Source organism: Panthera onca, chromosome A1 (genome assembly GCF_046562875.1).
Source record: "Panthera onca isolate mPanOnc1 chromosome A1, mPanOnc1 haplotype 2, whole genome shotgun sequence".
NCBI classification, from domain to species: Eukaryota; Metazoa; Chordata; class Mammalia; order Carnivora; family Felidae; genus Panthera; species Panthera onca.
The window spans coordinates 109,426,181-109,450,761 of record NC_138339.1 but is presented as its reverse complement, the minus strand read 5'-3'; the positions used below and the strand labels follow the sequence as shown (position 1 = coordinate 109,450,761).

The 24,581-nt window shown below is 35.1% G+C and overlaps 1 protein-coding gene across 4 annotated transcripts in view; it reads left to right on the top strand.

The window, feature by feature from the left end:
* The window catches only part of KIF2A (kinesin family member 2A), a 67,823-nt gene that overhangs the window by 20,547 nt on the left and 22,695 nt on the right, over window positions 1–24,581 (top strand). For 2 of the 4 annotated variants that reach the window (XM_060635696.3, XM_060635698.3), the window contains exons 2-9: window positions 12,787–12,881; window positions 14,084–14,203; window positions 16,256–16,310; window positions 17,721–17,786; window positions 18,415–18,515; window positions 20,492–20,587; window positions 22,068–22,122; window positions 22,501–22,663. In XM_060635696.3, coding sequence (XP_060491679.1) covers window positions 12,787–12,881; window positions 14,084–14,203; window positions 16,256–16,310; window positions 17,721–17,786; window positions 18,415–18,515; window positions 20,492–20,587; window positions 22,068–22,122; window positions 22,501–22,663 — 751 coding nt within the window. Of the gene's footprint in view, window positions 1–12,786; window positions 12,882–14,083; window positions 14,204–16,255; window positions 16,311–17,720; window positions 17,844–18,414; window positions 18,516–20,491; window positions 20,588–22,067; window positions 22,123–22,500; window positions 22,664–24,581 lie in introns of all 4 variants that reach the window. The other 2 variants (XM_060635695.3, XM_060635697.3) reach the window with 1 other exon arrangement.

Genomic DNA, 24,581 nt, shown 5'->3' with positions numbered 1-24,581 from the left:
ATCTGAAGCAGGCTCTAGGCTCTGAGCTGTCAGCACAAAGCCTCATGATGCGGGGATTGAACTCATGAACTGTGAGATCATGACCTGAGCTGAAGTCATGCTCAGATGCTCCCCTGAGCATGTCACGCAGGCTCCCCTAAATGTTTAAATGTAGGTATCATTATTTGGCTTGGTAGGCAGTGTCCAGAGATTTTATTTTCTAGTGAAAATGTTTTTTTAGAATATGTGTTTTTGAATATCACGATGTGTTTGTAACACTCTTTAGGGCTTCCAGGGAAACTTTCTGTCCTGTCATTCTGGACAATAGGAAGGGTAGACAGGGTAGATTTTGAATACTAGGGATTTTTTCTTATTTGTGTTGGCATATGTTATTGTTTCTATAGACAGTAGCAAGTTTCTCTTTTAAGTGATAAATGGTAAGATTCATCTCAGTAGAATATTCAGATTGCTTGTTCTCTTTATCAGTGAGAGGTTTTTTTGAAAGATTCTGGTGTCATCAGTTGGCTTGGTGTCCTCATTAACATATCTGCAACTTTTACAAAACACTATTGCGGTCAGTCAACTGACTTCAGGCCTTAAATTTCCTAATGAAATAATAGGAGGGTAGCTGAAAACCAGTTGAAATAGTTGAACATTTTATAATGTTTTTGGCAATTTTATGAGTGCTATTTAAATTCTGGTAATAAAGATTACATTACCTGGGTTACTGCTGTTGAAAACTTTCCAAAAGATCCGTGTGTCTTATTAGGATGTGTTTAAGATAAGAGAAGATAATATATCTACATGTCGCTGTGAAAAGTTCACAAAATAGCACAGCTGTATTGCTATAGAATTCCCTTTTGAGTAAATAAGAATTTAAGCTACGGAGCAATTAGATAGCATTGCTCAATGCATCTAGCCGAACATCTGTGAAAGGCATTTCTTCAAATCTTTGGACTATCAGCAATATGTGTTTTTTTTTTAACAACACTGGTTGTAAAACTGTGGTATTTGAGATAGCAGATCTTTTATTCTAAACAAATGAGGAAAGAAAGATACAATATGGGTATTCTAAAACCCAAAGGAATGTAGGTATAAAGAATGACTTTATAATTAGAATGTGTTGAATTACTTAGTTAATAAACTTTGTGAAGTTTTTTAAATGCTATTTTGTGTTTGGGGGATTTTTTTTTTTTTTTTTTTTTTTTAGAAATTCTGTTTTTATGTTCCCTTTACTAGTGTTTTTGAACAATTTTTAATCATCTTTCCCCCAACCCCAAATATGCAAAGTAATATCAGGAAACTACGGTGATTTAATACTTTTAAATGGCATCTTGGCCCATTTATGATGTTTTTCTTCCTACCTGTGTGAGTTAAAAATCAACTTTCCTAAAAGGGCGCGCAGTGGTTCTTCTAAATGACAAATCTGCGCAAATTGTTAGTGTGCAGTGTGGTTAATTCATCACAAAAAAATACCCCAACAAGATCTGACATTTTCCTGTCACCCCGGAGAAACTGAGCAGTATTGAATTTTCATATCCCTCTTCAAAACAATGGGTAGATGAGGTAAGAATTGGAAAATTGGTAGTTTGTGTACAATATGAAGTTTGTCCCATATATTAAGTTGTATTTTCTTCATGAAAATTCTTAGCCGTATCATTCCCAATTTTCTCTTCTAGTATCAAAATTCTAGCTTTATGCTTTAAAGTCGAAGAAGAGAAATGCTAGAACTTTTCAATTTAGTTGTAAACAGTAACATCTTAAAATGTGATAAACCAAAACAAAAAGATCTCTATGTTTGGCAAAGTCACATTCCCCAGGGATTTACTGGACAGCAACAGCACTGTTACCAGTGTCAGCTGAGGCATTATTTGTATCCTTCTCTAATGGCTCCTTGTTTCAGCAAAGCTATTGAAGAAGGTGTGACGCTTAGATAGTCCTCATTAAGAATTCTTTTCATCACTGTTTAGATTAGTTAACAAAACCTGGATATCAGAGTTTGAGAGTTTGACTTCTGCTGGATCTGCTGTAATCATCTGACAAATGTCCATATTCTTTTCTGTCCTCATTTACTTATTTACTGTCCTTGTTCACTGTGAGGGACATCTAGGAACAGATTGGCATTTTCTGTTGGAGAGAATGTAAATAATAAATTATAAGCAACTTTGAGATAGTTGGCAAGATAAATGATGTATGAATATTACTGTGTAATTAATGTTTATTTTCTAACTAATGCTTTAGTAGTGTCCTTTGATTGTCATATTTAGTCTGTTTTAAAGCAGCATTTTGGCAGTCTCCATTTTCCCAACTTTTTCCAATTTCACTATTATAATGTCAGAAAATTATATTGTAAACTTAAGAAAGAGGTGAATTTTTTTTCATATTCTTGACAGAGCATCCTTTTACTGTCTAAATTAAAGTAAGCTGAAAAAAAGGAATGTCTATTTTAAAAGACAGCTGTAAAACAAACCTAAGACAATGAAAGCTAATATAACCTGTTTTGCTTTGATTCTACTTGGAAAGATGCACTCAAGTTTACGAATATGCATTCTACACTGCTATTTGGTTCCTGTAACTAAATGTACACTTGATTTATTGTACTGGAATCAATATTTTATATCAAATTTATTTAAGAAGAATGAGAGATCTTTTGTTTTCATCAGTTATATGATTGAAGTCACCAAAGTTTGAGGTCAGTGTATTTTAAGATAATTTATCACGATTCTCTTTTGTTAGGAACTGAGTTGGAAGAAAGTGCTTTTTTTTTTTTTTTTTTTTTTTTTTTTTGATAGAATGCAAGCTAGGGAGGGGCAGAGAGAGAGGGAGACAGGATGACAGGCTGACAGCGGAGAGTCTGACGCGGGGCCTGAACTCAAAAACTGTGAGATCGTGACCTGAGTTGAAGCTGGACACTTAACTGACTAAGCCACCCAGGCGCCCAAAAGTGCTCCTTTCACATATCTATTACCAACTATTTTGAGTAAGTGTGCGTATTTTACTCACCCTCTGGAAACATTATTCTGTCAGGCGCTGTTCTGAAGGTGCGATTTCATAATTCAGAGTAATACTTCTTTATTCTGAAAATGGGTATTTATGGTTGCTTTTCCTCTCTGTCTCTGCTTGCAAGGGTACAAAAGGAGAGAACTAGATTTCATTACCATTTTTTTTTTTTTTTTTAAGTAAGCTCTATGCCCAATGTGCTGCTTGAACTCAAGACTCCAAGATCCAAGAGTCACAGTGCTCTACCAACTGAGCCAGCCTGGTCTCCCCTCATTACTGCTTCTTTGAAGGTCAAGAAAAAAGAGGGGCACCTAGGTGGTGCAGTCATTGAAGCATCTGACTCTTGATCTCAGGTCATGATCTCATGGTTCGTGAGTTTGAGCTCCACATCGGGCTCTGTACTGATGGTGCGGAGCCTGTTTGGGATTTTTGTCTCTCCTTCTCTCTGCCCCCACCCCTCTTGTTCGTTCTCTTTCTCTCTCAAAATAAATAAATAGACATCAAAGTAAATAAGGAAAAGTAGTCAAGAAAAAAAGAGCCTGTCATATTATGCAGTGGTATTCTGATTGAAAATTGGGAAGGTTACTAGAGGTTTTATAAGAAAAGATGCAGTAGAGAGACTGTATATTTAAATTTAGTGGTGGGATGCCTGGGTAGCTCAGTAAGTTGAGAATCCACTCTTGATTTTGGCTCAGGTCATGATCTCACACTTTGTGAGATTGAGCCCTGCACGGAGCCTGCTTGGATTTCACTCTCCCTCTCTCTCTGCCCCTATGATGCTCGGTCTGTCTTTCTCTAAATAAATAAACTTAAAAAAACAAAAACAGAGTGGGTCTGAAAAGAATTGATTGTTGCTTTTTTGTGTTTTTCCTAACATTCTACCATTGTGTCCTTTTAATAAAATACATATATTTTAAATATTACCATTTTAAATATTCAGTCTTGTAAATACTTGTAATGATATTTTATTAGTATTCTTGACTGTTTTATTTTGGCTCTTGTCTGCTGCATTTGCAACCAAATTATACTTTATATGCTAGACAAGGTTTATGCCAGCCTAATTGGTTGCTGGCATTTCTTAGCCTCGCAGCTGTTGTGAATTCAGCTGTGAACTAAGGAACATATAATAGGATCCTGTTTTCAGAGACCAAAAGGCAATTGTCAACATGTAAGACTTGTTTTTGACAGCTCAATAAATATATGAAATTTTATGGCAAGCTAAATAGTACTAATAGCAATCTTAAGTAACCACCTTAATTTTAAAGATTAGAAGAATCTATATGTTACTTTTGTTCACTGGCGCAAAGGTGACTTAAGTTCTGGTGTTCTCTATTCAGTGATTTTTAAAAAGTAATTTGTCTTAATGTTTACTAATATTTTTATTTTTATTTTTTATTTTTAAATGTAATGTTTGGTTTTGAGAGAGAGAGACAGAGAGAGAGAGAGAGAGCGAGCGCACGCGCGGGGGGCACGTGGGAGTGGGGGAGGGGCAGAGAAAGAGAGGGAGACACAGAATCTAAAGCAGGCTCCAGGCTCTGAGCTGTCAGCACCGAGCCTGGCATAGGCCTCGAACTCACCAACCATGAGATCATCACCTGGGCTGAAGTCGGATGCTTAACCGACTGAGCCACCCAGGCACCCCTACTAATATTTTTAAAAGTTGAGATCTGAACTGTTTTCTCTATGATTTTACCAAACAAAAAGTTGAGACTTTCAATGATGCAAAAATATTTCTAAAAATGAACTAAACATAAAATGGCTTTGAAGTAAAGGTTGTGATTTCAAAATATTTTGTGTATTTATATTCTTTGATTTAGCAGTTAATAGTTTTGTAAATTATCCTAACATCTAAATTTGGGGTGAAATATATATTTCTTTGGGGTTGAACCATATTAAATTAGCCTTTTTAGGTTAAAAATGGTCAAATATAGATCTTGTGATTTTTTCTTAATTATCATGATTTAATTATATTTATCATATGATTTAATTATATTTAAAAATCTGTTAGTGGGGCGCCTGGGTGGCGCAGTCAGTTGGGCGTCCGACTTCAGCCAGGTCACGATCTCGCGGTCCGTGGGTTCGAGCCCCGCGTCAGGCTCTTCTGGGCTGATGGCTCAGAGCCTGGAGCCTGTTTCCGATTCTGTGTCTCCCTCTCTCTCTGCCCCTCCCCCGTTCATGCTCTGTCTCTCTCTGTCCCAAAAATAAATAAACGTTGAAAAAAAAATTAAAAAAAAAAAATAATAAAAATAAAAATAAAAATCTGTTAGTTCTCAGTAGCAGAAACTTAGGATCCTGTTTTTAAACATACACATTTAAGGTCTGTAATCTGTTGAATCTGTTGAAAATTATGTTGTGTGTGAAAATGTTAAGTGAGAGTCCATTTGCCTTTGTTTTTATTTTATATTTTAATTTTTAAAAATGTTTATTTATTTATTTTGAGATACAGCATGCACACTAGCAGAGGAAGGGCAGAGGGGGATGGAGAGAGAGAGAGAATCCCAAGCAGGGACTGACTTGGGGTTGGAACTCAGGAATCCCATGAGATCATGACCTGAGCCAAAATCAGGAGTCAGACACTTAACCGACTGAGCCACCCAGGTGCTCCTATTTGCCTTTATTTTAAGTGGGAAACAATTACAGTGTTCATCGTTGACTCACATTCCCCAAACTATTTCATAAATGCAACTGACACTATAAAATCATCTACATATCAGTAAAAACTATCATGTTGCACAAATAATAAGTATTAAGGGTAACAAATCAGTTTTATATGCAGTAAAAACTTTTCTTTCATCATAATTGCATTTTGCCCATGCTCTTTCAACATTTTCTTAAATATTTTGGGAGTTGTTCAACACTAAGCAAAACAAGGAGTAGTAAATATGAGAGACTTGAAATACATTTGGGACGAGCACACACTGTCAGAAAATGGCTCATAATGTGTATGATGCAAGCATCATTCTGTGCCTACATTTTGTATCATTTTGATACTTGACATGCTTTTTAATACGTGATTCTGACCGTCTATCAATTATATTTGGAATGTAACTCAACTTTTCTAGCATACTCTTTTGTTTAAAATGTGAATTGAGTTTTGGCATAGATAAATATAAATATAAATTCTTCTGTATAAACATTGGTCAAAGTATCTTGCATTGAGAGAGAGGTATGTTTTATGAAGTTTGAGTATTAAACACGAGGAAGTATTCTACAGGGAATGGGGAGAGAGAGGTTCTGCAGGATTTGCTTTTACTTTCCAAAACTCTTCCCAAGTATTATCCTTTGCTCTCAAAAGATGATATTTTCTACACTGTAATTTATCTTTACAAGTAGTTGAAATAAAGTTGAAAACTTTTAAATATCTTGAGTTTTGAGATTGTAACAGGTATAATTAATTCATATAAGAGTAATTTTATATGATAGTGTGAACCTAAAGTTTTCAAATCTGACTCCCATTTTTTTATGAATTTGACATAAAGAATTAATGATGGATTGGGACTTCTGATCAAAACAGTAAAGTTTATATATTGGCATTCTTCTGACCCACATACATCAGAGAAAACAGAAAGATATAGCTGAGCTCAAGAACAAGATACCACGATGGAGTAGAAATGGATCAGAAATACTAAGGGATGGTGGGGCTCTGCAGGCAAGGATGGCAAAAGTTGATTCCTGTAGGAAGATAGGGAGATTTAAAAAAAACCCACAAGTTCCCTGTTTGAAGACAGAGACTGGTATGGCTCCTTTTTATATAGGAGCTCCCTGGAGCTAGGTTTATAGAAAATTTTCTCCAAGGGAGGCAGTCCAATATGATTAAGGTAGAAATACAGGGCTGACACTTAGCCCCTGTGCACTGGGAAATCATACCAGTTATTTCTGGCATTATTTATTCTCATCGGTCAGGTGCCTTATCTTTGGAAATCTTTAACAGGATATGTAGAGAAAACTTGCATGTGTTTGGAATTTGGAAAACACTTCTAGAAAACTCATGAGTCAAAGAATCATAAAATTAGAAAATAGTTTCAACTCCCATAACAAAAATACTAAATACAAAAATTTATAAGATGCTGCTAAAGCAGTTCTTGGAGAGAAATGTGTAGCTTTAATTGCTCATTAGGGAAAAAAAAGGATAAAGATGAACAAGCAAAGCATCCATCTTAAGAATTTGAGAAAAAAATGATGCAGCAAAATGTGTCCGAAGTAAGTTACAGGAAAGATTAATGTTAAGAACGGTAATTAAGTATTTAATAACACAGTAAAAGGGCTCAACAAAACCAGGTGTTGTTCCTGGAAGAGATAAAACTGACAAATCTGATACAAGATTTACCAAGAAAGAATGATGAAAAATTATTAATGAAAAAGTGATTGTTACAGATTGCCACAGACATTCAACATAATTATGAACAACTTTATGCCCAAAATGTGAAAACTTAAATAATTGTCTCCCAGAAAAAAGTATAATTATCAAAAGTCACAAATAGAAAACTACAATAATCTTAAAATGGTTAGGAAAATTGAATCTTTTCACAAATAAAACCCTAGACCAAGATGGTTTTAACCAGATACTCAGGGTTCAAATAATTCTAATTTTAAACTGTTCCAGAATAAGGTTGGAATGAGAAAGGAAGACTGCTGGCAGCTATTACTCTTAGTCAATGATGTAAAGATCCAGCACAAAATTCTTAATGTAATTCCAACTAGAATCCTGACAGGTGGTTTTTTAAATTATTAGGTTATTTGATTTTTGGATTTTGACAAGCTGATTCTATAATTTATACAGACATGCAAAAGGCTAAGAAGATCAAAGAAACTCTTAAAGAGCAATTAGGTGGGGACGCTTCTTTTACCAGCTAGCAAGACTTATTGCAAAGCTGTAACAGTACGACTGTGTAATTTTGGTTCAAGGATAAAGAAATAGGCTGATGCATGTTTGCTTGAAATTTGACGAGTCATAGTGCAGATAAGTCAGGGAAGGAAGAGCCTTCCAGGAAATGGCACTGGGATAATTTGGTTTTCATGGTGGGGTTGGGGGAGTTGGGAATTGTGTTACCATACACAAAAATCAAAATGACAGTAGGTTGCAGTCTTGAGTATAACTTTTAGACTTTGTGAAACTGTGGAAGAAAATGTCAGAAACTTTCTTAATGACCCGAGTCTCAGGAAGAATTTTAGAATGTAAAAAGCCGTAATTGAAACCTGTATATTTACATTAAAATTATCGTCTTGAAATTCATCAAAAAACATCATAAAGAAAGTAAAAGATGAGCCTTAAATTTGGAGAAAATATTTGCAACATATTTAACAGAAGATTGATACCAAAATATATGGAGAATTTGCAGAGAAGTGGGAAGAAAAAAACAGTCAAAATGTTTGGTGGCCAACAAACACACAAATAGGCACAGCCTCATTAAATCAGAGAAATTAGAACCACAATATGATCATAGTGGATGTGAAGTCATTGTTAGTAGGATTGCAAATCATTGCAGGTATAGTCATTCTGGGAAACATGGTGGCACTAACTAGAAAAGATACGTATGTGTGTATTCTGTTTCTTGCACTTCCGAGAGAAATTCTTGCTTATTTGTATCGGTACGCATGTATAAGAATGCCTATAACACCATTGTTTCTAATACCAAATATATGAAAACACATGTTTGTCAACAGAGTAGATAAGTTTTTGGCATATTCGTATGTAGTGAAAATAAGTGAATTAATTTACAACAGCATAAATGAATCTTGGAAAACTAGTGTGTACCAGAAGCAAGGTTTAAAGTAGTGTCACTCCATTTACACAGTTTAAAAACAAGCAAGCTGTTCAGGTACTTTTGTGTTACATGTATAGGTGGTAAAACTTTAAAGAAAAGCCACAGTATGACTCTCAGATATTAGGATAATGATTACTGCTGGTGGTGGGGGAAGAAGGGAAAGGGAGATTCACTTAGGGAGGGGGGCATATGGAGTTTCAAAGGTATTGTTCCTTTTTTTTTTCAAGATTTTATTAAAAAAATTTTTTAAGGTTTATTTATTTTTGAGAAAGAGGAGAGAGAGCACACAAGTGGGGGAGGGCAGAGAGAGAGAGATACACAGAATCTAAGCAGGCTCCAGGCTCTGAGCTGTCAGCACAGAGCCCATTGGGGGGCTCAAACCCTCGAACTGTGGGATCATGACCTGAGCTGAAGTCAGACGCTTAACTGACTGAGCCACTCGGGCGCCCCTTAAAGATTTTATTGTTGAGTAATCTCTCCACCCATTGTGGGGCTCAAACGTACAACTCTATCAAGTCTCATGCTCCACTGACTGAACCAGCCAGGCCCCCCTCAAAGGTATTGTTTTCTAACCTGGCTGGTAGTGAATACACAGGTGTGTTACCTTTTTTTTTTGAATGTAGAAGTGTATATGATATAATTTATAGTAAAGTAAATGGGGAATCAGAGAGTCAAAGGGCAATGAATTAGTGATGATGGAATACAGGAATTTTCTCAAACCAGAGAATGGTGATGGTGTTAGAGGGGCTATGTGGGAAGATTGTACCAGGTTCTAAGGAAAGATACTTCAAATTCTGATTGGTCTCTGAGCTGTAGTTCCTTATCTGTATCAACAACTGCACATGATCCCTATTAACAACTATCCCTATTAGGATAAAATACTTGTTTTTGATTTAGTGATAATCATAATGATTTCTTTCCCTTGAAAAATGTTGTATATATTTATCCCTCTTTTTATTATATTACTTAACAGGTGTGTACTATTTGACTTCAGAAAAAATCAAATTATGATTTTTATTACAATTAAAAATAAGAAATTTGAGTATCTCACTTGAGCTATATGTAAAACATTTTTTAAAAAAACCTTTAAAGGTATATTGGATAAAGTTAGACTTAAAACATTTTTTAGAGGCAACTTTTGTTAAACATAATCAAAACCCCATCCTGCAGATATTTCTGGTTATCTCATCCACTGACCAAAAAGCATACACTTGAGATTTGATTCATTCATTCAGCTCTAGTCTTTATTAATTTCTTCTTATTGGAATTTCATATTTCTTTGTTCCTATTAGATGAGTAAACTGGACCCTGGTAGAGATAAGCGAACAGTTTATCCTTTCTCAACATTTCTGTCTTCTTAAACCTCTAGAGCTTAGTCTCAACTGGTGAATTAGCTGCTTTTGACTCTCATTTACTTGTGGCCTAAGGCTTTCTGCATTTGTAAGTGAACTTCTGGAGGTACAGCTATTGAGGACTGCTGATAATGGGTTTTCAAAAGAGAATCTTGATTTTCTTTATCCTCTTTCTGTAGTCTGTCTGATTTCTGTAGTCTGTCTTTGGAAATTAAGGTCCCTGTGAGATTGTGTGACCTGTAGTTCTTTAGGTCCTATAGTCCACTCTTTGTTCCCAAGGTAAGTTGGAATATTGTAGTAGATGCCTAACAGGAATGTGGTATTGGTCTTGCTTTTGCAACATGATACACTTCCTCATTCTCATTATTGTGGTACTTCCTCATTCTCATTATTGTGGTACTTCTGTTGGTAATTGCATGGAGACCCCCTGTCTCTACTCTTCAACAATCTCAGCTACAACCTCTTCATTTCCTGCTGAAAGTTAGTATTTGTGGTATTTAAATATATCTTCTTTGTTGTAGTAACCCTGTTCGTACTCATGGGTATTACTGTTTTGAGGCTGGGTTTCACTACTTTGAGACCTAGTAGCTGCTGGGTCTCAGATTCACTAATTATGTTGTGGAGATGGTGTTGAATGTGGGGCTTGATGCAGCAGTGGGGATTCCTCCTAGATTATAATGGAGACCATCAGGGCAGCTCATGGCTCTCTGGGGTCCACTCTTCACTTCCACTACCAATTAAACTCCGTTTCTCTTTTTCTTTTTTAAGTTTGTTTATTTATTTATTTTGAGAAAGAGAGCTCAAGTGGGGTGGGGCAGACGGAGGGGGAGAGAATCCCAAGCAGTGCAGAGCCTTATGTGGGGCTTGAACTCATGAACTGTGAGATCATGACCTGAGCTGAAATGAAGAGTTGGACGCTTAACCCACTGAGCCACCCAGGCACTCCTCTCTTTTTCATAACCTGTAGCAGCTTTGTAGATGTACTGCTTGGGTCTCTCTTTAAGAAACTTCTTACTGTTCCTTCAGCTCCAGGGAGTACATTTAGCTGACAGCCTCTAGCTGTTAATTTAGGCTCCTAAGATTTGAGTTGAGGCCTTGTGTTTCCTAGGAAACCTCCTGCCACTGACTGAGCATGGTGTGGGTTCTAGGGTGTTTCCATTTTGTCCCAGTGTTGGACTGTTCTAGTGGGCAGTCTTTGCTTTGGAGTACTCTACTGGGTTTTCCAGCACATTGTCAGATCTTTGTCAGGGTCTGAGGCTCTGTCTGCTCAATCCTGTTTTATATCCCCTTTCCTTCACTGATTTTAGATCCATTTGAGTCTGAAAGTTTTCCATCCTCAGTCGTGTTTTACTCCCCCCCCCCCCGCCCAGCTTTTATCTTTCATAATAAAATTCTTGTCCTTGAACATCTTCCTGGAAGACCCGACTGACACATACCACTTCTGTTGGTTGTTTACCTAATTTCTGTCCAATCACATTGGTAGTGAATGTTGTCTCATTTTCCCCTTTTTAAGCCTCTCCCTTGAATCTTCTCAGTATTTTCCAGTTCATCATTTCTGTCTACCCTTAATACCCGATTGTCTAATGTCCACTAATCTCAGTAAATGCCTTATTTTTACAATAACATTGTTTCATATACTGTGTATCTGGTTTTTTTTTAAAGATATTTAAAGAGGTATAAACTGTATTAAGGTAAATTATAAATGCCCCCAAGGATTTCATTCAGGAAATACATATGAAACCTATTAAATAATATAAAAATGCACATCTGTAACATAGTTTCTGTCCTTCCTTGAAGAATAATCAAATGGGTGGGTAAGATGAAGACAAGTAAGTAAGAAGTACACACGCACACACACACACACACGCATCTAAAATCTTGATCTGCTTCTAGGAATTTGTCCCAAAGAAATAATCTGACAAGTGTAAAATAATACACGTGCAGTAGTATTCATTGCATTGTTTATAATAGTAAAAAATTGCATACAACCTAAGTACCATGAATAGATATTAAATAAGTTGTAATAAACATAATGGAATATTCTATAATAATTAAAAATAATGACTTAGTTCTGTGGTTATTAACAAGTAAGATCCACAGTCTGCTAAGAGAGGGAAAACAAGTTTAATACGTTACATAGGACACCCTGTCTCTACAAATGGTAAGTAGTAGAACTGTCAAAGAAAGTAAGGTGTAGAATGGATTTAGATAGGCAGCATGAAGAAACAGAACATTTTAGATTACATTTTCCAACCTTTTTGGACTTAGAATCCTTTTCTCAATATTTTAAAAACAATGTCACTTTGTCCAGTATATGATAGTGATTTTTACATACAAAGTGTTTTATATTAGTATAGTATTAAAAAGTGCTCTCTGAATTTTTTTTGTGTTTTATAGTCAGTATCATCACATAGTAAAGAAATTTTTTAATGATTAGAAGTATATAAAATTTCAGGCATTCTCTCCCACTGTGTAACCATTTTTAATGTATGTTGAAAATAAACTTTCAGTCTAAACCAATTTCTCGAGTTTCTGGTCTTAACAGCACATCTATGATCCCATAGACAAAGTTTATTCACAAATCCTGAGAGTCTGGAAATCCCTTGTACGAAAAGTAGTGTCGTTTTCTTACCATAATTTATTACCATAATTTATGACATCTTAAAAATGTATGTTTTATTCCCACTTAGGCCGAATACATCAAGCAATGGTAACATCTTTAAATGAAGATAATGAAAGTGTAACTGTTGAATGGATAGAAAATGGAGATACAAAAGGCAAAGAGGTATGATCACTGGGTTAATTTTTTATTTATTTTTTTTGAGAGAGTAGGAGCAGGGGAGAGGGGCAGAGGCAGAGGGGAGTGGAGGGTGGGAGGAAGGGGGAGAGAGAGAGTGAGAGAGGGAAGGAGGGTGGGAGGGAGGGAGGCCTAAGCAGGCTCCATGCTCAGTGTGGAGCCCAATGCCGGACTTAATCCCACGATCCTGGGATCCTGACCTTAGCCAAAATTAAGAGACGCTCAACTGACTGAGCCATCCGGACACCCATAAATTTTTTTTGATTATAGTTTTAAATAATCTCTACACCCAACATGTGGCTCGAGCCTACAACCCCAAGATCAAGAGTTGCATACTTTACTGACTGAGCCAGCCAAGCGCCCCAATCACTGGTTTAAATTTTATTTCTGGTCCCACAATCAAGGTTCCAAATATAAAACAAAACAGAGGCTCCTGGGTGGCTCAGTTGGTTAAGTGTCCACCTTCGGCTCAGGTCACGATCTCGTGGTTCATGGGTTTGAGCCCCATGTCGGGCTCTGTGCTGATAGCTCGGAGCCTGGAGCCTGTTTTGGATTCTGTGTCTCCCTCTCTGTCTGCCCCTCCCCTGCTCATGTTCCGTCTCATAAATAAAACATTAAAAAGTTTAAGACAAAACAGAGAGTATATAATTTTTTACATAGTGCATGTATTCTTTATCATTGCTTGAAAAACTTAAAAATGATTAAAAAATTTCACTCAAAGATTGGTAGGTTCCTCTTCAATATTGTAAGTGATGGGACATATAATCAAGACCACAAAATGCTGTCTTTTAAAACAAATTTAATGTTTATTTATTTTTGAGAGAGAGCAAGCACAAGCAGGGGAGGGGCAGAGAGAGAGAGAGAGAGAGAGAGAGAGAGACACAGAATCGAAGCAGGCTCCAGGCTCTGAGCTGTCAGCACAGAGCCCGACGTGGGGCTCGAACTCACGAACCTCGAGATCATGACTTGAGCTGAAGTCGGACTCTTAACCAGCTGAGCCACCCAGGTGCCCACAAAATGCTGTTTGAATACAGATTCTTTAAATATATGTGGGTTGTAATTGTAGATAATATAGTTTTCAAGGCAGTACTATTCATGAGGCCAAAATCATTTAACAATTAGTCTCTCTGTATAAATTCGTAAAATAATGTCAAAATTTACTCTCAAAATATATGCATTTTTTAAAACAGATTGATCTCGAGAGCATCTTTTCACTTAACCCTGACCTTGTACCTGATGAAGAAATTGAACCCAGTCCAGAAACACCTCCACCTCCAGCATCCTCAGCCAAAGTAAACAAAATTGTAAAGGTTAGTGATGAAAATTCAGAGCACGGGTGGGTGGGTGTGTGGGCTGAGGGTCTGGTTTGAAATGACAGTCTGTGAAGAGTATGTTTTAAGTATTAGTTTGCTTTAAAAAAACAAACAAACTGTAATATTTCTGCCATCTTCATGTCCTGTATATGCTTACATCCTTTGAAGGATCGAGGTTGTCCAGTTGACAGTTAATGATCATCATTAGGTAAAATCCTAGGAATTCCTTTCCTGATTAGGATTTTTCCTAAGACTAGTAGCTTCTCAGGAGATATGGATGTCAAAACCATTTGCTGTCCATATTTGTTGAATGATACATATGACTTAGATAAAGAAGGAATGTTGATTTTTCATAATAAATTCCCACTCCACTAGTCTTTTGAAGTAGTGATTCTGCTGCTTATGTTCATTAGATAAGGATGGGAAATGATAGAATGTAGTTTAACTACTGTGTTATCTGTAAAGATGAACTTTAAAACCATGCTGTATATCCTCCCTGAGAGTTTTATCTTTACAAAAATAAAAGCCATGTCGTTTTTATTATTTTAAAAGGTAATACTCGTCCTTCCTATTGAAATTTCTCACTATTAAAATTGTATATCAAAATGCAACTCTTTTTAAACCAGGTCGCTCACACCGTTGTTTAATCTGTAGTTCTTCATCTTGAGGTTTCAAAAAGTATTTGTTGATTTTGTCATGTACAGGTATAACTTTAACCCTATAGGAATTTGGTATCTTGAAAGGAAGATATACAAAAGCATCCAAATATAGTGTGATGGGAGCTTAACATTATCAACAAAACATTCTACTTTTTAAGTTCTGCATATGAACATAAGGCAGATTTTCAGTTCATGTAATTTAACTAGGATATTGAGTGTCACTGCTTAGAGGTCTTTAGTTATGACTTGTAGATGGACTGTTTTTCATATTTGACTTCACAGCCTTGAAGGATCTTTATAGTTGATCCTTCTTAGTATGTCATTAGCAGCCTTTGCTGTGCATTAAAATCACTTGGAGAATTTTTTAAAATACTGATGCTTAGCCCACTTTCAGCGATTCATTTTATCTAAAGTGAGGCCCTAGAATCAATATCCTTTTATTAGTACCCATCTGATTTAAATTTGCAAATGTTCTCTCTAGCTTTGAGAACCACGACATTATTTGATATCTTTCTTTTCAGGTGACTAAAATGAAGTCTTGGTAAATAAATAATAGGATCAAAAATTTGCTGCTCTAGTGTATGCAGTGTTGCGAGTCTTTGAGAGTCCAATGAAATCTTTTAGTAGAAATGAGAGAAAAAAAGAAATGACAGTGAGCATTTCATGGTATTTTGATGTTTAACAGTAGATTGTAAGTTGTCTAAAACTGGTATTTTATTGATTACTCCCACATCCAAAGATGAAATGTAATACATGCTTTTGAAATGTATTACATGGTTGTAGCATGATGACTGCAACTATACCTTTTACTGAAATTGCTTAACTTCACCTTGCTTCAGTTTTCTCATGAAACCAGAATAATAGTAATTAATTACCTCATAGGGTTGTTGTGAAGGTTGAATGAATTAATATTAACAGTGTCCATCTCATACTAATTCCTGAATATTGCTTTTTGTGGGGAGGTGGTGGCCAATACTCATATGAAGAAACTTGAATATTGCTAGCATTAGTGTAGTAATTTATTAGCAGATGATAGTTTTTTTCCATTTAGTTTCATAACATATTTTTTAAAAATTTTTTTAATGTTTTTATTTTATTTTTGAGAGAGACAGAGTGCGAGACAAAGCGAGAGAGCGAGGTGACACAGAATCTGAAGCAGGCTCCAGGCTCTGAGCTGTCAGCACAGAGCCTGACATGGGGCTTGAACTCATGAGCCGTGAGATCATGACCTGAGCGGAAGTCGGACGCTTAACCAACTGAGCCACCCAGGCGCCCCTAATTTTATAATATTTTATATTCACCTACTTTCATTTAATTAAAGAAAGCTGAAATTATGATACAATCTGAGGAGTAAAGAGAGAAAGTAAATGAACATTTTTTTGTTGTATAGAATCGACGGACTGTGGCTTCTATTAAGAATGACCCTCCTCCAAGAGATAACAGAGGTAAAGTAAACATTTCTCTATTAATTTTTCCTATTAACTTTTTAGTATGACCCTGACAAGGTAAGTCGAAAGTTAATATCACCCTTGACATTATTATTCATTTAAACTTTACATGGCTAATTTGAAGATTGGCTATCAGAAATTCCCTAATATAATAATGTCAATAATATGAAAAACGATTTATAAAGGTACATGATGAATGTGAAACTCCAAATCTGTGCATTTTTTGATTCATCTCTTTACCCAGTAACTTTTCAGATTTGAGAAGAGTTATCATGAGAAAGAAAGGAATGGGGAAGTAGTCAGTTAATTGATTTCACAAGAGTAAATCTAATCTTCACATTTTAATGTGACTTTTTGGCTAACAGTCTTCCAAAAAGAGTCATGGGTAACTTGGGAGTCAGTTAAAGAAAAGTTGAATAGGTACAATTTGTAGTTAATTGCAGGTATTCCATATATTTTCAGCCCGGAAATGTAAAACACAGTTAATTTCTTTTCTTTTCAGCAATTCACAATTGTCATTTCTAGCAGTGATAATTTCTCTGTATGTGAAGGACAGGCATAGGTATTAGAAGAGAGATTGGAGGTAGAGGCAAAGTCTTACACTTTAAACCTATCCTTCCTTTGAGTCTTGTGAAAATTTATATTGGCTATGTGAAATGTGATATTCATATTTTACTTTATATTTATTTTTTCACTTTTGTAACATAATCATTGGGAAATTCTTTGCTGAAGATTTGCATATTTGAGGAGCAGAGAGTGGGATTTGGAATTACAGGCAGGGTTGAAGGGCTTTTTTTAAAACTTTATGTACAGAATTGGGTAAATTTTTTAAAATGACAGTGCATTTAAATTTAAAATTTATATTTTATACACTTACATTATTTAAATGATTATTAAGAGTTAAGCTTGGCTTTAGTTTTTATATAAATTATTCAGAATGAGTTGTTTCTTTTTTTAAAATATATTTATTTATTTTGAGAGAGAGAATGGGGAGTGCAGGTGGAGGAGAGGCAGAGAGAAAGGGAGAAAATCCCAAGCAGGCTCCACACTCAGCACAGAGACCGACGCAGGGCTCGAGCTCACGAACAGTGAAATCATGACCTGAGCCAAAGTCGGACACTTAACGAACTGAGCCACCCAGGCGCCCCTCAGATTGAGTTTTGTAGCTTAAATTACATTGGTGGGACCGAAGTCCACACACATTCCTGTGAAAAACTTCTTGGCTTGTTAGATTATTGAACAGAATTGATTGTTCCATACTTTATTTATACCCACATAAGTAGAAAATCTGAGAGTTGACTAATGTACCTCTTAAGTATCTGTTCTTTTGAGGTCTCTCTGTTCCTTTTACTAGGGTTCATCTTTACTAATTTTCTGTTCTGAATTTAAAAATTGTTTCATTTACAGTGGTTGGTTCTGCACGTGCACGGCCTAGTCAGCTTCCTGAGCAGTCTTCCTCCGCACAACAGAATGGTAGTGTTTCAGATATATCTCCAGTTCAAGCTGCAAAAAAGGAATTTGGACCCCCTTGTATGTAAATCATGTATCAAGGATTCAGTTATTTTAGGCATACATGTATTCTCTCTTGGTCATCTTTAAAGTCTCCAAATGGTAAAGTTTAACTACAAACGATTGCAGATTTCATTTTACCACTGTGGAAAAATTTTTTTCCTGTTAGTTTAGTCTGTTAATTGGGTGTTTAAATGTATATTTTGGAGAATTTCTAAATGTAAAATTATACCAATATCTCAGTTGCTTTGAATTTAAAATTCTGGTCAGATGATAATTCAACAGATGTTATGGAAGAAATTCTTATGCTCCTCGATCTTTTCAATTCAAACATCTGTGATTGTAAACCAAGAGATGACATGTATCAATATGTTAAAGTCATTTTTCTTGACCATTTGTATATTGTCCTGTTCCTGGTTTCATTAAAGCAGCTCATAATAAAGTTCACGTAGTTGTTATAGGCATGCTTTGTCAGTGTGTACCTTTTTTTTGGTGTTATGTGGTGAGATTGATTATATGTAAAATTTTTGCATGTAAGTTCAGTACTATAAAAAGAAAGCTCTGCTTCTACAGCTCATCTTTTTTCTTTCAGCACGTAGAAAATCTAATTGTGTGAAAGAAGTAGAAAAATTACAAGAAAAACGAGAAAAAAGGAGACTACAGCAGCAAGAACTTAGAGAAAAAAGAGCCCAGGTTTGTAACAGAATCGTATTTTGTTTATGCATGAACTGAAGATTTAGACTGTGTTAGTGAACGTGAGATGCTTGTGAAAAAGTAGTGGAGGCGTTCATTTAAAGTTTTCAGTATATTAATTGATTGTTAAACTGATGAGAAATAATATAAATTCTTATGAAAATATGTTACAGCATTTTTGCTACATGTACTTTTCATGTTTTGTCCCATTTTGAATAATAATTCATTGTGTTACTGAATTCAAATGCAGCCATTATACCTTTCAAGAATAATATATTTTGGTTTTCTAAAATGATCTAAAAATACATGCAGAAGAATATCTAATTAAAGTAGATGATTATAAAGTAGACAATTTTACTACAAAATTTTAGTATTTTTCCATGGTTGATGAATTCAGCATATCACAAGGAAAGCGGAAATTCCTTGTATTTTGATTTATACTAGATATTAAAAGCCTATCTCTTGTGTCTCTCACATTCCCTTTGGATGGTAACAAAACTGTTTACTAACAATGGAAAAATTACATAGAAGACTGGTCTTTCATCTCTCTGCAGGTGTTCATCTGCTGCAAATTCCGTTACTATACCCATAACTCTTTTATTGTGCTAATATTATAATTGTATTCTTAGAACTTGTTTCCTCTAATAAAATATCAGGATTGGTGCGCCTGGGTAGCTCAGTTGGTTAAGAATCTGACTTCCCCCTCAGGTCATGATCTCACGGTCCATGAGTTCAAGCCCTGCTTCAGGCTCTGTGCTGACAACTCGGAGCCTGGAGCCTGCTTCCGATTCTGTGTCTCCTTCTCTCTCTCCCCCTCCCCTGCTTACGCTCTGTCTTTTCTGTCTCTCTCTCTCTCTCTCTCTCTCCAAAATAAAGAAACATTAAAATATTAAAAAAAAACAAAAACAAAAAAACGAGCATCAGGATTGTTTCTTTATTCAGGGGTATGTTCAAATGCCCTTAAATTATAAAGATGTTGTGTTGTGGGATTATAAAACCAATATAAAATTCAGCATTTTTAATAAATCAGGTTCTAACTTAAAGTAATCTGAGAATGATCATTTGGTTTTGAAATAAATAAAACACAATACAGATGGACCTACTGACACTTAGCACAGATGCCACCTAGTGTTTCCTGTGGGAACCTCATAATATTTTCACATTGTGATTTCTTAATTTTCACTTTACATTCAGTTTTTCAGTTGACATAGTTGTTACCATTTCCTAAAAGAAAGTTAATTGAAAGTAATTTTAATTAACAGTTTTGAAATTTATATTCAAAGCAAATCTGTACCTGGTGCATGATAAAAATCTGACTTTTTAGAATGTTTAGTAACTTATTGACTGCAGTCAACACATTCAGTAATTTAAATTTTAAAAGTTGAAAAAATTTTGTGTTTTGATTCCTTTAAGTTCTGAGGTGGTTTTTACCACCTTTAGGGTTTCTTTCTTTCTTTTTTTTTTTTGTTGAGAGTCAACAAAAACAGAAAATGAGCATAAATGAATCCGTATTTCTACTTTATTGAAACACTGGATTCAGTATTGGGAAGAAAAAGCTGATTAAATGAATTTTTCTAGAATTTCAGTTTTTTAGAAATTTAGAGTTTTTTAGACTTCTTTATTGATGTTTAAGATGAGCACTATTTCTCTTTTGTTTAATTTTCTGGGATGATTAAGTTATATGTAACATGATTTTGAAAGAGTTCACAGTGGCTTTAATGTGGAGTGTTTGGTTTAGAGTTAACACAATGCATTAGACTATCAGAATTGTGTATGTAATAAGAAGGTGATTCTTGGGCATGTTATTAATCCTAAACTCTGAAACTAATTTATATCATGCTAGTTTGAGTTTCAGCTTGGCTATAACAAATGACACAATCTGCTAATTTAATTTTAATTTGCAAACTGTATTTAATATAAATGCAACAATATAATTAATGTAATTATAATAAATGATGAATTCTCTTGTCTTACAGGATGTTGATGCTACAAACCCAAATTATGAAATTATGTGTATGATCAGAGATTTTAGAGGAAGTTTGGATTATAGACCATTAACAACAGCAGATCCTGTAAGATTCGTTATAAACTATTGCTATGGAATTTTTTATGCTGTAAAAGAAAAAAAAATTTGATAACCACTTAATTAATATTGGATTTAGCTATGTAGTTTTTTTCTCTCTTTATGGGTGCATATTCCCCATATTTTAAGGAGAAAATCAAGAAATCATCCACATTTGTGCTTATCTCTCATAATTTGATTTATCAGACAGGCTTCCCATAGAGATGTCCTTTTCAGAGCAAATCCTCTCTATCTTTGGTAGGGCAGAACAACAGTTAAAGGAATGATGCCAGAAGACCCATTCTCCTTTTTGACTGTCACTTAAACTTCTATCCCGGTTCCAAGCTTATTTCCTCTTGGGCTATAGATCCCGCTGTCCTACCAATTTGCTATTAGTTAATTTGTTATTTTTAAATAAATGTTAGTCTGGCTTTTAACAGTAAATATGGTTGTTTAGAACTGTACCAGTCCAGAAACCTAGCACTTGAAATAAATTCTCATTTTCTTACTACTCAACTACTTTCCTGTTGAAGAATGAGAATTTTTTGGACAGGGAATAGTTTGTGAGTCATTAATACTTAGGAGATAATCCATCTGACCTGGCCTGTACAGAATACCTTGGGTACGTAAAATACATTTTTGTCAGGCTGATGTATTGTTTAGGATTTCATAGAGTTGTTATTCATAATACTTTTGTCCCATATATTTTAGTCCTTGCTACCCCTTTAACCTACTACATCTGAAACTCCTACTTTGGGGCAGGGATTGGCAAACTTTTCCTTCAAAGACCCTGATAGTAAAGAATTTGGCTTTGTGAACCAAATGGTCTTTGTCACAACTACTCAATTTTACCTTTGTAGTACAAAAGGAGCCATAGACAATACCTAAACATATAACTGTCTCATTAAAATTTTACAAAAGCCGGTAGTGGCCTGGATTAGGCCTGCAGGCCATACTTTGCTAATCCCCGTGTTACGGATTTAATTATTATTAACAGGCAAGTACTGGGAGCATAAATTTTATGAAAAATATGTGTAAGAATCGACCTATTATAAAATTGTTGAAGTTATTTTGCTCACTAATATTCTGAGAATTGTGTCTATAGTTAGTTATTTTTGTCAACAACTTTCCTTTTAATCAACACGAAAATACATCACTTGGTGGGAAATTATGCCTTTGTTATATGTAGCATATCTTGTAGTGAGTAAGGCAGCTTCTTAACGTGAGCCTAATGCTACAAAGTGTCCTCTACAAGGTTGTTTACTGTTTACCAAATAAAAAAATAAGCAACTTTCCATTATGCTCAGAATTTTAGAGATCATTGTCTCTTAACTATTAAAATTTGTACTTGCCATTTTGTGTTTTAAACTTATTTATCCTATTTATGCTATACATCAATTTCTAGAGCCTCTGTAGGAAATAGTGCATAACTGACTTTTTTAGTGTTTTATAACACTGATAAACATTGAAACAAAATATTTTATTTCTAGATTGATGAACATAGAATATGTGTTTGTGTAAGAAAACGACCACTCAATAAAAAAGGTATGATGCTTTTTGAACTCTTAATAAGAGGTTGATTTTGCCTAATTTGTAATTTGTTTTGATGATAGCAGAAATTAAATTGGTTCAGAAGAGTTTAATATAAGTCATTTTATTTGTACATAATCATTACGCAGATTTCTATGGTTAGATCTCTTGATTTGTTACTGCTCTATGAATCATTGCCATTTTTGGTTTTGGCTTCACAGAAATTTACATTATTTTTACTTGGTTGTTGAAATATGAATATGTTGAATGGCATATTTCTGAAATTTTTGTATTTATAGAACTTAATACTTCAATTACATTTCTTTTTGCTTACATTTGTACATCCTAATGCTGTGAAAATTACTGGGCATTCATTTTCATTTATTCTTTTAGAAACTCAAATGAAAGATCTTGATGTAATCACAATCCCTAGTAAAGATGTTGTGATGGTACATGAACCAAAACAAAAAGTAGATTTAACAAGGTACCTAGAAAACCAAACATTTCGTTTTGACTATGCCTTTGATGACTCAGCTCCTAATGAAATGGTTTACAGGTAGGTAAATTTGTTTTAAATAACAGTTTTGTTCTTACACTGTGTATCTATCACCACCCTGAAACTTAATTGATCTTGGCATATCTCTCAAAAAATATAGTATGCTTTTTTTTTATTCTGAGCTTAAACAAGGTTACATAATAAAAATAATAATGAAGGGCACCTGGGTGACTTAGCTGGTTAAGGCTCTGACTTGCTTTTGGCTCAGGTCAAGATCTCATGGTTCCAGGGGTGTCTTGGTGGCTCATTTGGTTAAGCGTCCGACTTCGGCTCAGGTCATGATCTCATGGTTTGTGAGTTCAAGCCCTGTGTTGGGCTCTCTGCTGGCTCAGAGCATGGAGCCTGCTTTGGATTCTCTGTCTCCCTCTCTCTCTTTCCCTCCCTCGCTTGCCCTCTGTCTCTCTCTCTCTCAAAAATAAATAAACATTACAAAAAAAAATCTCACGGTTCGTGAGTTCAAGCCCTACATCAGGCTCTGCTGTCAGCGCTGTCTCCCTCTCTGTACCCCTCCCCCGTGTGTGTGCTCGCATATGCGCACTCTCTCTCTCAAAATGAATAAACTTTAAAGAAAAACAATGATGAATATATTAATACTTGTTCTTTGTAATGCTCACCTGAAATCATGGTTTTTATTATTGGCTAGATACATTTCCCTCCACACACACACACACACACATACACACACACACACACACGTTCACATATTCAACTTACAACTCAAACTTGGAAGTATTATACATTGATATCCCAAATTATTAGGCCAAATTTAGATTTTCATATATGGTTTGTAAACACTGCCTTCTAATGGTAACAGGTCACTTTTAAGAGCAGTGTTCTTTCAGTGTATATAGAGCTGTCTTGGCAGTTACTTGAATGTTTTTTAGTTTATTTATTTATTTTGAGAGCGAGAGAGCATGAGCAGAGGAGGGGCAGAGAGAGAGAGAGAGTGGGAGAGAGAATATCCTAAAGAGGCTCCCTGCTGCACAGAGCCTGAGACCCATGAACCTTGAGATTCATGAACTGAGCCCAAACCAGGAGTCAGACGCTTAACCGACTGGGCAACCCAGGCGCCCCTTGAATGCTTTTTCATTGTTCTTTCATTTTATAAATAGGGCTGGAAAACAAAATTTAAGAATTAAGAGTCCTAAGAATTGAAGACTTATAAATGAAATATTATTGAAACCAACTTTATTGGTCCTAAGCCAGTAAACTAGAAGTTCAGTTGCAAAGAGGAGGAAATTAAAGAACCTGTGAACGCTAAATAGTATTATGAAAAATTTGTTTTATAAGGGAGCTATAAGTATAAATTATCTATTTTTTACCTTTCTGAGAATAGTCCTCTCCTCACCCCTCACTTCTTTCTCTACTTCCACTCCTGTTTCATAAAATGTCTGTTTGACTTTGTAATTGTAAGATATTTTTCTCTGAATATTCTAGATTTAGTAACCATTCCTTTTTACCTTATATTTGTGCTTCTTAAATTTACCAATATTGATGCTATCCCCTTTCTTTAACTTTGAGGGAGTGCAAGTTAGGCCTTTTTTTTGTCTAATCACTCTGCAGACCCATTTTCTACTTTGGTTTGCCCTTTTTATCTTACTCCCTTTTATTCTATACCTTTTTCAGTTTTGTCTTAAAAATAATTGAGCAACTGTGTAAAGTGTTCCACATACATTATTTTGAAACCTAAACAATGATTACAATAATATATTTGAAAAATAACTCAAACCATAATAATTTTGGCATACTTTTCCCGAACTAAGACTATCAACTCCAAACTCAGTGTCTTACAAATATAATTTATATTTACTTAGCCATATTCAAGGAAATCCTGTCACTTTCTGCTTGGGTAGATGGTCTTAAGATAGTTTTGTAGGTTTTTTTTCCCTTTTAGTTTTTCTCTGTTGAGATTATCACT